Below are 18030 nucleotides of genomic sequence, written 5' to 3'. Positions count from 1 at the left end.
TAACTTGTAATCTTTAAAACCCGGAAGCGCACATTGATATTTTTTTCTCTCAAGGACGTATTAGGATCCACATTTATTTCTTAAAAACAAATTAACTTAAAAAAGTATCTAAAACCCGGTACGTATCTGAAATATTATATTCCAAGGTCAAAGACGAAGCTTGTATTGAACGTAATGCGTTGTTTTATTTTTTCGAACAACGTTTAAAAACTATTGCTGCTGCACGGTTGTTCTGGGCTCACTTGGAAGTTTTAACATGTTATTGAAAAAATGTGAAAAAGGTCCAATTCTGAATTGTTGTGAGAAAGATGAAGTTAGTGTTGGTTAAAAAAATACTACATTTCTAAACCAAGGGTCTCCAACCTTTTTCAAGCCGCGAGCTACATTTTGTTACTAAGCGACAAGGGCAGCCAGTGTGATATGCATTTCTAAGATAAAACCTTATCATGGTAGTAATATTTTATTGGCATGATAAGTCAAGTCATGTTTATTTGTATAGCACTTAATCACAAAGAGTCTCAAAGGGCTGCACAGACCATTGCAAACCACAGACTATTACGACACCATCACCTGATCTAAAACCTACATTAGGGCAAGGAAAAACTTAAAAACCTCAACGTGAGGAAAATGAAGATTGTCAGAAGTAGGATTAAATAGACTTGGTCATCCATCCATCCAACCATTATCTGCACCGCTTATCCTCAGTAGAGGTGGATGCTGTAGCTCATTCAGGGGACGTCCTGAACTGGTTGCCAGATGGTCGCATGGCACACATAAACAGAGAACTCTCTTGCTCATTCACACCTAGGACCAATTAACCTTGACATGCATATTTTTGGAATGTGGGAGGAAACCCACGGAAGCGGGGAGAGAACATGCAAACTCTGCACAGGAAATCTGGTAGCTGGATTTGATACCATAACCTCAATTAACCTGACATGCATGTTTTTGGAATGTGGGAGAAAACCGGAATGCCCGGAGGAAACCCACGCAAGTGCAGGGAGATCATGCAAACTAAGCACAGAAAGGCTGGTAGCTGGATTTGATCCTGTGACCTCAGATCTGTTCCACGGACGCGCTAACCACTCAGCTAGAAATCAGCTGCCCCTTGGGTACCACGTTGGAGATCCCTGGTCTGAACACGTTAACCGAGCATTTTTGCCTGATTTTAGTGTTTGGGTTTGTTGCAGCTCAGCGGTAGTATCGACACGATGGGCTTTCTCCTCTCCAAGTCAATGGATGCAAACTTAAAAAAGCAGCAAGAATTCATGCTGCACAACTCAAGGTTACAGGTGAGTAACTGTGGCGGTATGAAATGACTTCATAAGGTCATTTTAGTGTGCCTAACCTTGTGGTGGAGACACTGCCCTGAAACTGGGAGGTTGGGCGCCGATCGCTGACTGAGTCACACCTTGAGCCGCAAATGTCTTATTTGCAGAAGTTTTACCCATTATTGCCTACCTGCTCAAAGGGTTTCCGCAGATCCTTGAAAAGTCCATTAAGGCATTGAATTTGTTATTCTAAAAATAAGGCTTGAATTGGCATTGAAATATCTCGAATCCAAATTTCAAATGTCTTAAAAATGTTAACACATAAGATTTATATTTGTTTGAGTTGAAAAGGTTTGGTAACATTTATCTATGTCTTTTTTAATAATTCACCAATTAACTTTGGTGGCAACGTTGCCAGACTACAATAAGCCTGCCCAGCCATAAAGTTGCCTGCCCCATTTTTCACAACTTGAAACAAATTAAGCCCCTAAGAATCGAATTTGTCTAAGAATTAGCAAGGTAACAGCAAATCAAGCAATCCAGTATTTTTGTTCTTGTGCCGATCATCTGCAAATGCAGATTGAGGCAAACAATTATCTTGCCTCCAGGCATTTTTCCATAATCAAGGATTAATTATCCATTGATGCTATTATTAAAAGGAAAGATCAGTGCATTAATTTATAAGTTAAGGTAAGACAATAAAATGTTTTTTTTTTCTATGCCACCGTTCAGTGATGCATTATTGCGCTTCCAATCAAATGATGAAGAAGATTCATTTATTTGTAAATTTGAATGTGCCTCACCAGTCACAAACCTTATTGCACGTCACTGGCTGAAACAGCCAGTGTGAATTTTAGTTATGTCATAATAGAAGAAGTAGAAAATAATGTAGTTTTTTTCTTCTTTACCTCTTTCGCGCTGTATATAAAGTACTGAAATTGCAGTAGTCAGCAGTATTGCAATCGAGGCAACAATTAAAACAGTGTAATTGTTTTCTCTCTGGGGCGGTATCTCATCTGAGGGAGGTGGGGAGGAAAAGTAAAACAAAAAACTGAAATGCAATGATTTTCATATAATGTTGTTTACAATAGAAACAATGAAAAACCCAAAAATGCATTGTTATGGTTTAACTATGCAGACAATCCTGAAATGCACAGAATTGCTATAAATACATTTCTTTGATAGATTACATTGTGTAGTATGCCTAAGAATCCTGTGAGTATTTTTGTGCCAGTATTACATGGAAAACTTGTTTTTGGTGATGTAACAATCTAGCACAGCGAGTTTCATCAAAAGGTTCATTGTAAATATTTATTGTTACACTTGAATTACTACTCTAATAATAGCATTGACATTATATTGCTTACGGTACATTGTAAATTTGTTTTGGGAATCATTTATTTTATTTCAGTGTTAACAAGGACTCATTTTGTTACAGTGAATCTGCTATGATAGGTTATTAAATCCAAAACTATTTCTTTGTAAATGTTCAAATACATTTTGACAAAAGTTAGAAAAACAAATAACTAAAACAATAAATATGAATCACTTGCGATAAGCAGAACTGCAAAGAATTGATTCAAAGATTTGTAACTGTGTGGTTAATAGAATGCTGTTTATCCTCAAAGACTCCTAAACAAACTCCTATACCAGTATATATATTTCTAAACACTTCACTTTTATTGTATTTTTCATGTATATTTTATTTTTGCATTAATGTATTATGAAAAACAAAGTCTGAAAATAAGCTGTTTCAATGCTTTTTAGTTGAATTCATAAAACAAATGTTGATAAGTAATAAAGCATTTGGTATATTCATTTGCTTTTTCAATAAAAATCGAGTATTATTAAACTTGTAATCAATTATCATTAAAAGAGATTAAAAAAGGCTGTTCAGTGTAAAGTACAGGAATTTAACAATTGTTAAAAGAGTGTTCTTATTGTGAAATTGCAATGTCTGTATATATAATATACTGTGTGTATATATATTTATATATACACAGTGGAACCTCGGTTTTCGAACAGCTCTCTGTTCGAACAAATAGGAGTCTGACCAAAAATTTTGAGAAATTCTTGCTTCGCTGTTCGGTCAAAAAATTGGAGTTCAAACGCCGGTAATGCGTGAGTGCGTACGCTAGGATGCGATGCTGAGCGGCGTACGGGTGTTTATCGCTCTTTTCGTGACTAACTGTTATCGCGTGCGGACGTGCTTCGTTTTACTTCGTTTTGCTTTCGCTTTTAATATAGGTGTACGAAGGTTTTTAGCCCCTAATTATGCCTCCGAAGAAAGTCAGTGCAAGCAGCTTTGCTACAGGTGAAAAAAGAAAAGTAGTTCGTACAACTATTGCTGATCTTGCAAATCACATGAGATTTGGAAAAGTAGCTGTTTGATAAAGCAAATCATTTCAATGTTAAAACGAGACGTCGGCTTTTGAATGAACGGGACATTTCGACTTCAAACGGATAAAAGCTTTCGATATCAACTGACGTACGATGTACTATTGGTAAAAGAAAAACGTGAATTCATTGTGAGTCATTGAACGATTCATCGAAAGGACGTACTTAGGGTCTGTGACTTGATTGTGTTCTCAAGAACCGTTGCATTGCGGTTTACTTGGCCCTTGACGTCATCAAAGTCGAGGCGTTTTTGATCGGAGGCCGTTCAAATCCACATGGGATCGCAGTTACCATATTTGTCTGCGCTAATATTTGCCATACTTTTCCTTCATTATTGTTTTATTCTCAACACAAGGATACTGCTGGAAGTGTGAATTTCCCTATGGGTATGAATAAAGTATCTATCTATCTCTCTATCTCTGTCTATCTCTCTCTCCATTTATATCTATCTCTATTTGTGTATATATCTATGTAACTCTATCTCTCTATCTCTGTCTATCTCTCTCTCTATCCATGTCTCTATATCAATCTCTATCTATCTCTGTATTTATATCTCTAACTCTCTCTCTCTCTCTCTCTCTCTCTCTATATGTATATGTCTATGTATCTATCTATCTACTTACCTACTTACTTACCGTAAATTCCGGACTATAGAGCGCACCTGATTATGCGCACCTGTATATAAAAAAAACACAAAATTAATCCAAAACAAACTTCAAGTACTGCGATTGAAACTAAATGTCCTTCAATGAAGCACGCAGTCTAAAAATCACAGCCGCCAAAATGATATGGGTAGTTAAAATTTGTTGCAGACCTGCAGATTCTAGGTGCCCGTTGATAGTAATCCAAGGAAAAAAAGTGTATATTTCCAAAGGTAAGGGTGGGAAAAATATATATCCATTATTGTCCGCCGTGTCCACAAAAACTCACCTTTACCGGTCCCCACTTTCCCATCAGCCCGCGTTTGCTCCGCCCCTCTTTTTTTAATTTGCTCGTGCAGAATAAATGTCTCAAATAAATACATTACAAAAATATACAGTTGCAAATACATATTACACATATTTACAAAGAAAGACTGTACATCGAGAGAGTTTTCAAAGCTTTAATAATAATAATATAACTTTCATCCTAAGCCGTGCCTTTGGGAGGTAGCCTTACGCTACTAAGAACACGCTCGCATATCATCAAATTAGTCTGTTAAGGAAATAAATGCCTTATTCGTCAGAATCACGTCGGTGCTAGGACCTTAACTTGGCCTGTGATGTCGTCGTCATGGCGAACAAGGCTGTGAAGCCAGGACCTTAACTTGGCCTTTTGGCCGAGAGTAAGAGTCACCCTGTGGTTAGGACTCAACATAGCTTGGCCTTTGCCATGATCTTTGATTTTTGCAATCCGGAGATGGAATAAGAGCTTGTTCTGTCCACTCCACGCATCGGCCCGGTATTGCAGTACCTCCGGGAACGGTGCATTCGCAATGATCGCAGCAAGGCTTTAGGGCTAGGACCTTAGTTTGGCCTTTTGGCTGAGAGTAAGTGTCCCGGCTCCTAGGCTTTGTAGCGTATTATGAACTGACCGATAACGGATAATGGATAATGAATAACGAAGATAGATCAATAACCCTTAAAAACCCCAAAACCCCCCCCCCCGGCATAGTGGTCTAGTCACTAGACTGTGTCGTTGCTGTCGGTGCTAGGACCTTAACTTGGCCTGTGATGTCGTCGTCATGGCGAACAAGGCTGTGAAGCCAGGACCTTAACTTGGCCTTTTGGCCGAGAGTAAGAGTCACCCTGTGGTTAGGACTCAACATAGCTTGGCCTTTGCCATGATCTTTGATTTTTGCAATCCGGAGATGGAATAAGAGCTTGCTCTGTCCACTCCACGCATCGGCCCGGTATTGCAGTACCTCCGGGAACGGTGCATTCGCAATGATCGCAGCAAGGCTTTAGGGCTAGGACCTTAGCTTGGCCTTTTGGCTGAGAGTAAGTGTCCCGGCTCCTAGGCTTTGTAGCGTATCATGAACTGACCGTTAATGGATAATGAATAACGAAGATAGAACAATAACCCTTAAAAACCCCAAAACCCCATCACGGCATACCATCCGCTTCTTCCTCGCTTCCTCCCTGATAATGACATCTAATTAATATTAATTAATCTTTCTCAGTATCGGAAAAGAAACTTAATCATGATGACGTCGTCCCACGCCTCCTTACGTCAATACATCCCAGCAGTAAGCCTGTTTGCTTTTAAGCTGGAAGCTGTGTCATGAGCCGTTTCTTGCGCAATTTGCACGATGAAGGTAGGTTTACGCTCAGTAGTTGTGATCTTCCTCGGCGCATATATTCCACCGGTCTAAATCTTACCCTTTATACACGAGCGCCGCTGGCAGCCGTTAAAAAAATTACATAAACTGGCCGCATCTCTGAATAGGCCGCAGGGTTGAAAATTTGGGAAAAAGGGAGCGGCTTATAGTCCGGAATTTACGGTACTTACTTTAATACGAGCAGTGTTTCCCATACCATTGAAAGTCTCTGGTGGGCCACCAGAGTCTCATAAACTTGAAATATAATATTTTTCACCTAATATAAATGGGAAGTGTATTCAAATAACTTGAAAAAGATCTATCTATGTACCCAAAAAAATTGCACTAACCCCATGGATTGCTCGCTTAGACCCTTATTTGTCCTCCTACTCTCTTTCAGTTCATTGTTTAAATGGTTAATATGTGTGGTTTGGTCTCTGTCCCTGTGCTAATTTGTTTGCTAAGCAGAGTGTGTTTGGGGAGGGGGCAGTTGCACAAGTGAGCACAGGAACGGGTCAAGAAAAGAGAGAGTAATCTTCAATTCAGATGACCAATATTCAGTAGTGACAAATAATTTTTTTAAAAAAATAAATTTTAATAAATATTTTTGCGAGATCTGTGTAAAATGGACACAATTGTCTTCCAGAGGGCATACCCTCGTAACCTTTACAACACAGGTTTTAAACACACGGTTCGCAGGCCGGATCCAGCCCTCCAAGGGTTTTTATCCGACTTGCGAGAAAGCGCTGAGCGGAGCACAAGAGGAAAACAAGCTGCTGTTTTAGATGTCTCCACTCATTTTGACCAAAGCCAGGTGCACCTCAAAAAGCAACTGGAAATGGGTTTCTTTCTCTTGCTTTTCTCTTTTCCTCTCTCTTGCTCTCTCACTTTCTTTTGCTCTTTTCTTTTTTGTCTCTCTTTTTCTGTTCTTTTCTTCTCACTATCTTTTTTTCTCACGCTCTTTCTGTTCTTTTCTTCTCACTATCTTTCTATCTCACTCTCTCTTTTTGTCTATATCTTTTTTCTTACTTTCATTTTTTTCTTTCTATATTTTCTTTTGCACTACTTTTTTGCTTTCCCTCAATCATTTTCACTTATTATTTCTTACTTTTTCTTTCTCACTCTTTGCCCTCTCTTTCTCATGCTCACTCTTTTCTATTTCTCTTCTGTCATTCATATCTCTATTATGCCCCCTCTTTCTCTCTCTCTCTCCCTCATTGTCTCTCTCTCTTTATATCTTTCTCCCTCTCTCTTTCTGTTATTTTTTTCTCTTCCCCTGTCATTTTAGGTCCTCTTTTCTCTATATTCCTTCTCTCTTACTCTGTCTTCCCTGTCTCTTTCTTTCTGTCTTTCTTTCCCTTTCTTTTAAATCTAGTTGCTAATTGCTCTCCAGCACTTTTTCTATGTCTTCCAGTTTTCCTATCTTTATTTTCCCCTTTGGATACATGCTCGGCCAAAAATGCATACCGTCTTCAGGAGCTCATTGACCTGGAACTGAGGCTGGATTTTAACTCTTATTCGATCCGGGCCTGTAGAAGATTGTATTCGGCTGCTTGGAGTGGTCGGTGGTCTGGAGCTGCAGCACCCAATTTGGCCACCAGGGGACATTAGAGAAAGCAAACCCCCATGATAAAAGAAGATGATCGAGTTTAATTTCTATTTATTTAATGTTATTATATATTTGCTATTTAAAGACATTTGCGTACATATTCAAGATGAATCGGCTCTGCCGTTTCGGAGTTTGTAAGTCATACGAACAAACAGACAAACATAATTTGATAGTACAGAAGTTATAGGGGGAAAAAGGAACCTTTATAAAGTATGGTACTAATATTTGTTGCTAATCCTTGAGCCTGTAAATTGAGTTTGTTTTTTGGTGTATTAAATCAATAAGTATCCCGGTCCTTTTGGAACTCAAACTAAAGCCAAAAACTAGGGATTACTGTATTGTGTCTGGGTGAGACAAGAATTGATTTAATTGATTATCGTTCCGCCACAAAGGGAATTGACACGCGTGCATATTTGTACAGCTGGAACGTCAGATGGCGATGCAGAACCAGATGAGGGAGCGGCAAATGGCCATGCAGATGGCCTGGTCCAGAGAGTTCCTCAAGTACTTCGGCACGTTCTTCGCCGTGGCCTCCACCGGCCTCGCCGTCGGGTGAGTTTCACGCCTCCTCTCCGTTTCACAACTCCGCATCAGTTGTCCAGTGGCCTTTTAACGTCACTACAATCCTATAATGTCATTTTTATGACTGGCTAGGTTTTCTGTCAGGAAGCAGAAATACACAAATCTGCACCGGTTATCCTCACTAGGGTTTGCAGGGATATTGGAGCCCCTCTCAGCTATCTTCAGGCAGTGGACACCCTGAACAGGTTGCCAGCCAGTCGCTGGGAACACAGAGACAGACAAGCATTCATATGCTCACTCATAATTAGGGACAATTTGGAGTCACCACTTACAACACATGTTTTTGGAATGTGGGAGAAAACCAGCGTGCTCTGACGAAACGGGGAGAACATGCAAACTCTGCACAGGAAGGCTGGTCGCTAGATTTGAACCCATGACCTCAGAACTGTGCCCCAGACGCGCTAACCACTCCGCCGCAGTGTGCATATATCATTTTCTGGTTCCATTTGAATTAAAAGACAAAACAATCATCACATTTCTTTTTTTAGGGCTTTGAAAAGAAATAAACCAGCGCTACTGGCCCCTGTATTACCACTCAGCTTCATTTTGGCGTATCAGATGGACAGCGCCTATGGGACGCTCATTCATCGAATTCGAGGTAAACCAGCCTCTTGTCATAAATTTCTGTTATTCTATTATTAGTATGATTGGCAGGGTTCACCAATGTCAGGCAGGCTGCTGAGTTGCCTCTAGACAGGTTTTAGAAAGAACTCACCAGTTATAAATATTTAAATTGTATTTCCTGTGTTTTTCAGTGTTTGTGTTTATAGAAAAATGTAAGATTTTTTCTTTTCTTCTCTTTTCTTTTCCATTTGTTACTGTGTATTTTAAAGAAGTCCGTAGTCTGTACATGGCTATGCACTGTAAAAACAAACCTGACTTGACATGACTTAATGGGTCATTCGGACTTTCTTGGAGATTTTACTTCTAACTGACATGAGAAATCAGTGACATCATCAGTGGTTTTAAATACATTCGAATTTTTTTTTTTTAAATGAGCTTATACCTTAAATTCCGGACTATAAAGCACACCTGATTATAAGCCGCACCCACCACTTTTTAGGCGATTTGCCACTTTTGTACTTGCACAAGCCACACCCATGTATAAGCTGCATGCGCCCGCATTAAAACTCGTGGTACAATCACAAGCTTAACTCAGATCAGGGAAGGGATTTTTAAGGGTTATTGATCTATCTTCGTTATTCATTAGCAATTATTTGTTATCGGTCAGTTCATAATACGCTACAAAACCAAAGCGCCAGGACACTTACTCTCAGCCAAAAGGCCGAGCTAAGGGCCTAGCCCCAAAGCCTTGCTGGGATCATTAGAGCTGGAGGTCAGGCACCCTTTCCACAACATGTGCGGTATGTTTTTTTCTTACAGACCCAGGCTTAGCCTAGATGGTAAGGCGCCCGCTTTGAGACTGGTAGGTCGGTGGTTCGCGCCTCGGCGGGTCATTCCTAAGACTTAAAAAAGTGGTTGGCGGCGCCCTCTGTTGGCTGCGGCTGCATCGGCTCGCTACAACGGGTCAGGTGTAATCGACATTTCGTTCTGTGTACATTGTTACACAGAATGACAATACAAGGACATTATTATTATTATTATTATTTAAGTTCCACGATTGTAACTACCTATATAGTACACCGGCCTAACAATCCAAGCTCCGTAAATAACGTATGATGCAGACTTGTAAAGTCCGGGTCCCGTTGAAAGTTAATCCAAGGAAACAAAATGTATATTTCCAAAGTTAAGGGTGGGAAAAATATATATCCACTATTGTCCGCTTTACCCTATTTCCCATCAGCCCGCGTTTGCTCCGCCCCTTCTTATTGATTCGTCCGTACAACACACAACAGTATAAATCTCTAAAATAAATACATTACAAAAATATAAATCTGCAAATTAATATTATACATGGTTACACATATTTACGAAGAAAGACGGCACACCAAGATCGTTTTCATAGCTTTAATAATAATTGTATAACTTTCATTCCAAACTGTGCCTTTGAAAGGTACCAACACGCTAGTTAGGATCACGCTCGTAATGTATCAAGCATGCCTGTCAAAAAAAAAGCGTCCCGTAATTGTGAGAGATGGAATAAGAGCTTGCTCTGTCCACTCCACGCACTGGCCCGGTATTGCAGTACCTCCGGGAACGGTACATTCGCAATGATCGCAGCAAGGCTTTAGGGCTAGGACCTTAGCTTAGCCTTTTGGCTGAGAGTAAGTGTCCCGGCTCCTAGGCTTTGTAGCGTATAATGAACTGACCGATAACGGATAATGGATAATGAATATTGAAGATAGAACAATAACCTTTAAAAACCCCAAAATCCCTCTCAGTAAATCGTCCTCAACTTCCTCCTCATAACTATCGCCATCAAGTGCGTCTTCCTCATTATCGGAACGTATCTAAACTTTACAGACAATGTATGCTTAAACTTAGAGGTTGCAGTCTTTCTTGGCGCACATATTCAACTGGTCTTACTCTTACCTTTTATACTCCAGCGCCCTGGTAGCATTTAGAAAAATTCCATAAATTGGCTGCTTCACCGAATAAGCCGCAGGGATGAACATTTGGGGAAAAAAGTAGCGGTTCATAGTCCGGAATTTATGGTAGTTTGTTTATTTAAATCGCCCTTTGTAGGAGGACAAACTTTCTTCTGTGTTGCGAGATAAGGCAGGTAAAAACACGAGATGAGTTAAAACAAACAATGGAGGAGCAGTCCTGTTTTATTTTTTTAATTAAAGAAAAATAAAAAGAAGAATATTCTGGGCCTGTGAGTACAGAACAAGGCTGTGTGATTTCACAAATGCATTGTCAAAATTGGCTGACAAACATTTATATACCATAGGTGGGGGCTCTGACGTAAACAAGACTTAAGTCGGTGGAAAATCCCCCAAATTCCAGCTCCACACCAGTCCTTTGTCCAACTTCACCCAGACCCTAGAACCATCAGACCCTAAGTAAACAGTTTTTGAGACTACTGTTTTAAAGAGTCAAATGTACACAGAAATATGGATCCGCCCACTTATCCAGAATCAAGAGAATCCACTCTGATTAATTGTGTGTCTATAACGTTGTTCCTAAATTCTACTTGTATGAATTGAAGACTTTAAAAGAGCTAAATAGGACAACTTTCTCTTGTCCTGCCATTGCTCCCCAGGGGAGGCCGAGTCTATCATGGAGTGGGAAAATGACCGCCTGGAATTGCCTCGTGGGGTTCCCACCTTCGAGAGCATCGAAAAGGCCCGACGCGCAAAGAATAGCCTAGCCTCCCTCTTGGAGAGAGACTAATTGTACTCCAAAAAGACAATTTAACGGTATAAACGTCAATTTGCGCTTGTCAGAGAGAAGGTAGGAAAAACACGCATGCATTTTCTTGCTCTCTGGTCATGTTATGTATGGAATCTTACATTTTGTAATCATCGATAGGCAAGGTATTCTCGAAAGAAATTGTTATGTGCAACCAAAAAAAAAACCTGGTGCTAAACTTTCAAGTTTGTTTCCGTAACTGATAAATTTAAATTCCATCAACGGCAGCCGGCAGTTTTGGGAAAGTTGAGTTCAATTCTACAGGCCACACCCAGAATTGATTGCCACCACCTCTAGTGAATCAAAAAATCACTTGGGTAAGACAAAGTGAAGTAGGCTACAAAATCTTAACAAGATTGACCTGCTCAATCCCAAAAATGATTGGAATCCATCAGTCTGGGAAACGTCACCAAGCCATTTCCAAGGCTGTAAAGCTCCAGCGAACCACTGTCAGTCTCATTATTCACAAACTGGCAAGGAGTAGTGGATCAACTAAGACTGCTCATCTCACAAGAGAACCTCGAAAAAATATTGAAGGAACTCCAGGCCTTGCTGGCCCAGTGAAGGTCAATGTTACAAACCACTATAGGAAAGACATTGGCCAAAAATGGCGTCCAAGGGAGAGTTGCCTGGCGTAAACCACTGCTGTCACCAAAAAAAACACCCCACAAAGAGTCATCTCACAGGAGGTAGAGCGCTCGTCTTGGGATCAAGTTCGAATCCCGGCTTGTCCGTGTTACATGTCGAAGTGTCCTTGGGTAAGACACTGAACCCCTAATACCCCTAATAAGTAGGTTAGCGTCTTACATGGCTGCAATACAAGGCCGCTATTGGGAAATGTGGAGCACATTGTAAAGCGCTTTGGGAAGTCATTGACTTGAAAAGCGCTATATAAATGCAGATCATTTCATTTGCCAAAAAGCATCTTGATTATCCTCAACACATTTGGGGAAACATTATGTGGACCGATGAGTCAAAAATGGAACTTTTCGAAGGTGTGCAGCCCGTTACATCTGCCGTAAGAATGGCTCAGCATTTGACAAGAAGAATATGAAGCCAACTGTAAAGCATGGTAGTGGCAGTGTGATGGTCTGGGGATGCTTGGCTGCCTCAGGACCAGGATAACTTGCTTTGGAAGACTGAATAATGAATTCTAGTGTTTACCAGAAGATCCTGAAGGAGAACATCAGTCCATCAGTTCGTGCCCTCAAACTCAAGCGCTCTTGGATCATGCAGCAGGACAACGATCCGAAACACAGCAGCAAGTCCACCTTTAAATGGCTCCAAAAATTAAATGGTAAATGGTCTGCATTTATATAGCACTTTTCAAGTCTTTGACGACCTCCTAAAGCGCTTTATAATGTGCTTCACACTTACCTATTCACACACACTCACACACCAATAGGCAGTCAGCCATGCAAGTCGCCAACCTGCTTATTGGGGGCATTAGGGATTCAGTGTCTTGCCCAAGGACACTTCGACATATAACACGGAGAAGCTGGGAATCAAATCTGCGACCTCTTGATCCCGAGACGAACGCTCTACCTCCTGAGCTAATGCCGCCATTAAAAAAATGAAGGTTCTGGGGTGGCCAAGTCAAACTTCGGATTTAAATCTAATTGAAATAATGTGGTGTGACATTAAATGTGCCATTCATGTCAAAAGAAAACCTTCAATATGGCAGATTTTAAACCATTTTGCAAAGAAGAGTGGGCCAAAATTCCTCCACAGCACTGTTGTTGCTGCCAAAAGGTGGCCCAACTCACTATTAAGTTCAGGGGGTAATTACTTTTTCTCATAGGGCCAGATAGACTTCGATGTTTTTTATGTGCCTTGATAACCGGAATCTGCATTTCAATACGGCTTTCTGTATTCCTTGGGATTTCTCTGTGTGATAATAAAATCGGTTTGATGATCTGAAACCTTTGTGAGTGATAAATATACAAAAAACACAGAAATCAGGAAGGGGGCAAATACGTCTTCACAGCACTGAATATTTAAAAAATGTATATTTTCAAGAAGTTTACTAGACCCTGGCAGCTCACCAGAGACTTTATAAAGTATAGGAAACACGGAAATCTTAGTCACTTAAGTACATTTTAAATGGAGTAACAGGAACTACATAAAGATCAAAGCAGCTCCGTGTTAATTTGCACTTTTGGTGATTTATTGTTTTTATTGTCTGCTTCTATCTTCGGTGTTTTTCGTCCCGTTTGACAACCACACTATGGATTACTGTCTATCCTATGGACATGGATTTTAATGCACAAAAATGCGTTTATTCGAGGAATCAACTCCTTGCCCTGAAGAATTCTCGTGCCGGCATGATGAGGGGGCACTATTGTAGATGGAGAGCCGGAGCTAGCTAAGCGGCTAGCGGTGTTATAAGTCTTCGGTACCGTCCGTAATCATGGTAAATGTGAACTCTCTACCAAACAAGACTGACGAACTGGCTGTGCTGGTAAAAAACATCAAAGCGCACAGGGAGTGCAGTTTGCTGTGTTTTACGGAAACAGGGCTCACGTCGAGCATCCTGGACACTAACGTGGAACTACCAGGAGCTATCTGGCTTCAGCGCTGTTAGACAGAGACACGAAAGCCTGCGGGAAGCGGAGAGGAGGTGGACTCGCTAACACGAGGTGGTGTATCCCTGGGCACAAAGATTTTCATCTGCTGCATGGACGTCACTTTTGGACTAGCGTGTGACGCCATCCTCTCCGCTTTGGCTAAACTACAACAAAGCACCACGAGGGCATCCTTTAATCTGTTAAAAAAACAACAAAGGAGACTGCTAGAAGGGTAAATTTCCCTACGGGGATGAATAAAGTATCTATCTATCCATCTGTCTAAATAAGGGGTGTCAAACTCATTTTAACTCTGGGGGCCATACGATAGAACAAACATTCTGTCAGGGGCCGGACTAGTAGATTAAAGAAAAATAAAAAGAGATAAAGAAATAAGAGAAAGAGGGAGGGAAAAGGAGAGAGGGCAGGACAAAGAAAGAAAAAGAGAGAGAGGGAGAGAGTGTGAGAAACAAAAGTTAAAAAGTCGTGAGCGAGGGGGAAAAGAAAGGGAGAGGAAGAAAGAATTCCAAAGAGGAATAGAAAGACAAGGAAAGAAAAGAGAAAAGAAAGTGTAAAGGGTATGAAGAGAGACAGAGAAAAGAGAAAAGGAAAAAAGAAAGTGAGTTAGAAATATATAACATTGGCAACATTAAGTTGACATTTCAACCTGCAGCTTGTTTTTCTCTTGCGCTTCTCTGAGTGTTGTCTCGCGGGCCGGATTCAATCCCTTAGCGGGCCTGGTTTGGCACCTGTGGTCTAAACACTGCACCGAACAGAGGCCCCCACCAATGCCGAGACCAAACCTTGCGTCAATGTACAGTAAGCGGCACATTTAGCAGTTAACCACTTGAACACAAGTACTGACAAGTACTCAATCTCCTAACCTCACCCAATGCAAGAAAACCCCGCTGCGCTTTTGTAGTCCGTGGTAATGACGTGTGCGGCCGAGAGGGGAGGGCAAAAAACAACGAGCGCACGCGTTAAATCGAGAAGTATAAAAGATGTCGTTCGCTCGAGAGAGAAGAATCTCTTGGGAAGCGTCAAAGGGAGGGAAATTCAAAAATACCATGTTTTTGAGAGCTGCGGTGTGCGTTCTCCTGGTGGCGCTGTTGGCAGGGGTCGGGGTGCAGGCTCACACCGTCGGCAAAACGTTCTTGTCCAGGGAATCCAGAGTCAAGCTGTGCGGGAGGGAGTTCGTACGAGCCGTCATTTTTACCTGCGGAGGCTCACAGTGGAAACGGATCAGCCAGGACGACAATGGTGGGTGGACTCTGTCTTGGTTTTGATCTCTTTGAGAGTTGGGGTACTGTGTTTGTACTTGCTTGCCATCTCCTATTCGTGTTGAAATATAAAGTGTGCTTTTATCATTATCATTGAAATTAAGATGAAAGGGTTTCTGTAAACTAATTCAATGCCAGCCTTAGTGAGAAGGATTTTGACATCTATAATCTTCAACGGCAGCCTAGCTAAAATGGATCCTTGACATCTCTAGCCATCAATGGCAGGCTAGCTAAAAATGGATCCTTGACATCTCTAGCTAAAATGAATCTTTTACATCTACAGTCGTCATTGGTAACCTGGCTTGAAAGGATCTTTGACATCTATTGTTGTCAACGGCAGCCTAGCTAAAATGGGCCTTTCACGTCTATAGCCGTCAATGGCAGCCTAGCTAAAATGGATCTTTGAATTCAATGGCTGGCAATAGCAGCTTGGCTAAATAGAACTTTGACATCTATAGCCATCAATGGCAGCCTAGTTAAAATGGATCTTTGACATTGAGGGCCATCAAAAGCAGCCTGTCTAAAATGGAACTTTGAAATCTATGGCCGTCAATGGCAGCCTAGCTAAAATGGATCTTTGACATTGAGGGCCATCAAAAGCAGCCTGTCTAAAATGGAACTTTGAAATCTACGGCCGTCAATGGCAGCCTAGCTAAAATGGATCTTTGACATTGTGAGGGCCATCAAAAGCAGCCTGTCTAAAATGGAACTTTGAAATCTACGGCCGTCAATGGCAGCCTAGTTAAAATGGATCTTTGACATCTAGGGTCATCAAAGGCAGCTTGGCTAAACTGGATCTTTGACATCTATGGCCTTCAATGGCAGCCTAGCGAAACAGATATCTGACATCCCTTTTTGCCGATGGGAGTCTAGCTAAAATGGATCTTTGACATCTATAGCCTTCAATGGCAGCCTAGCTAAAATGGATCTTTAACATCTACAGCCGTCATTGGTAACCTGGCTTGAATGGACGCTTGACATCTATATCCGTCACTGGTAACCCAATCAAAATATATACCGTAAATTCCGGACTATAGAGCGCACCTGATTATAAGCCGCACCCACCACATTTTAAGAGGAAAACCTATTTTGTACGTACACAAGCCGCACCTGTATATAAGCCGCATGCGCCCACATTAAAAAATGTAACACAAACACAAATTAACCCAAACCTGACTTTAAGTCCCGCGATTGAAACTGAATGTCCTTCATTAAAGTACACAGCCGGCAAAATGAACGGAAAATGATACCGGTACTTAAAGTTTGATGCAGACCTGCGGAGTCCGGGTCCCGTTGAAAGTCCCAAGAAAAAAAGTGTATATTTCCAAAGGTAAGGGTGTGAAAAATATATATCCACTATTGTCCGCCGCGTCCACAAACACGTCTCACGTTTACTCCACTTCCCGTCAGCCCCCGTTGTCATTGTGGTCATGCGATGAATAGAGCGAATTATTACTGAATCTTTCACATTTTTAAGACTTTCGAAAATTGTATTGAAGACATTTTAATGCCTATTCAGACCTTATTTTTTGAATAAGGAATTCAATGCTTTTTAAGACTTTTCAAGGATCTGTAGGAACACCGTACTAATGTAGGCTGAATGATCAAACATACAAAATCAAAGCTAGACATTTGGAGTTGACATTCTTTACTGATCCGGCCTGCCTTAAAACAGAAGGTCAGGATCCAGCCCATGAGCCAAACTGAGGCTGGCATCCCCCCACCCTAGATTAGAATAACTATTTTTTTTAACAAACTGACTTTGAATGTTTAAACGAATCTTTTCTACAGAAACCTTCCACAACAATGACGTGGAAAGAAACATTGAGGAGCCTACCTCCTTCAAAGGCAACCTTCTCCCCCGGCATACGTCCTCCTCCTTTTCTCTGAAGTTGAGCCTTCATTCGTCAGCGACGAAGAGAAACAAGCGAAGGCCCTCCGAATTTTTCCCCGTTAGAGAGGAAGCGTGGCCTGGGAACAGCGGGAGGCATCAGCGCCATATTTCCGGAGGAGTTGCTGGGTTTTGCTGCAGCCGAGGCTGCACCAGGAATGATATCGGACGCTTGTGTTGACAGCGGTTCTGCGACTAACGTGTAAGAAAAGGAACACGGCCCTGGAATGCATTTTTAGGTATGGCGTACTGTAACGCGTTGTTAATAAAGTTTTGTAACTCAACTGTGGTTTTGCCATGGTGCGTTACCCCGCTATCTATTAAATACTGATTGTGGATTACATTGTCCTCTGATTGCCAACTTCTCTCATGATGTAATCATACATGCCAACAAGACCACTTTACACCTTAACTCATTCAACTCCAGAGCTTTTTCTCAAATTAGGGGAGCCGGTGTCAAGGTTAAAATTTGAGATTGTAGTAGAAAGAAAAAAATAACACACTCTAAGTCAGAGATTTAGGTTTTTGATAGCCCCTTCCATCGGAGGTGTGTTTTTCCAGGATCGGCTCTAGGAAGACCACCCTCCTCCTTTTTCAGGAGGCTTATTTATTGTAAAATACACGAGGGAAATGACACATCTGATTTATATAAACACAGGAAATGAATCTGATTGGTTTAGACAGCCATCACATATTTAAATGCAGTGTATAATGTTGGTCGCTAGATGGCGTGTGAGTATAATAAATGACCAATAGGGATAGTGAAACTTTGTAAACACAATGCGTCTCTGTGAGAAGAAATGCAAGCTTTCTAGCAGCTTG

General features: G+C 41.1%; 1 protein-coding gene and 2 pseudogenes across 1 annotated transcript; all 3 read left to right on the top strand.

Annotated features, from left to right (window-relative positions):
* The first annotated feature begins 11 nt into the window (after nucleotides 1–11).
* Nucleotides 12–17546, top strand: plgrkt (plasminogen receptor, C-terminal lysine transmembrane protein). Its single transcript, XM_088356260.1, has 5 exons — nucleotides 12–118; nucleotides 1191–1292; nucleotides 7998–8128; nucleotides 8647–8756; nucleotides 17109–17546. Exons 2-5 carry the CDS (start codon nucleotides 1212–1214, stop codon nucleotides 17387–17389), a joined length of 603 nt encoding a protein of 200 aa, XP_088212386.1. The 5' UTR covers nucleotides 12–118; nucleotides 1191–1211; the 3' UTR covers nucleotides 17390–17546.
* Nucleotides 4967–5142, top strand: LOC148350503 (U2 spliceosomal RNA; annotated as a pseudogene).
* On the top strand, nucleotides 5418–5593 carry LOC148350502 (U2 spliceosomal RNA; annotated as a pseudogene).
* Nucleotides 17547–18030: the final 484 nt, after the last annotated feature.

Source organism: Urocampus carinirostris, chromosome 16, assembly GCF_059441175.1.
Source record: "Urocampus carinirostris isolate Australia breed hairy pipefish chromosome 16, RoL_Ucar_1.0, whole genome shotgun sequence".
NCBI lineage: Eukaryota > Metazoa > Chordata > Actinopteri > Syngnathiformes > Syngnathidae > Urocampus > Urocampus carinirostris.
The sequence above is the reverse complement of the archived record's forward strand: the minus strand, read 5'-3'. Positions and strand labels throughout refer to the sequence as shown.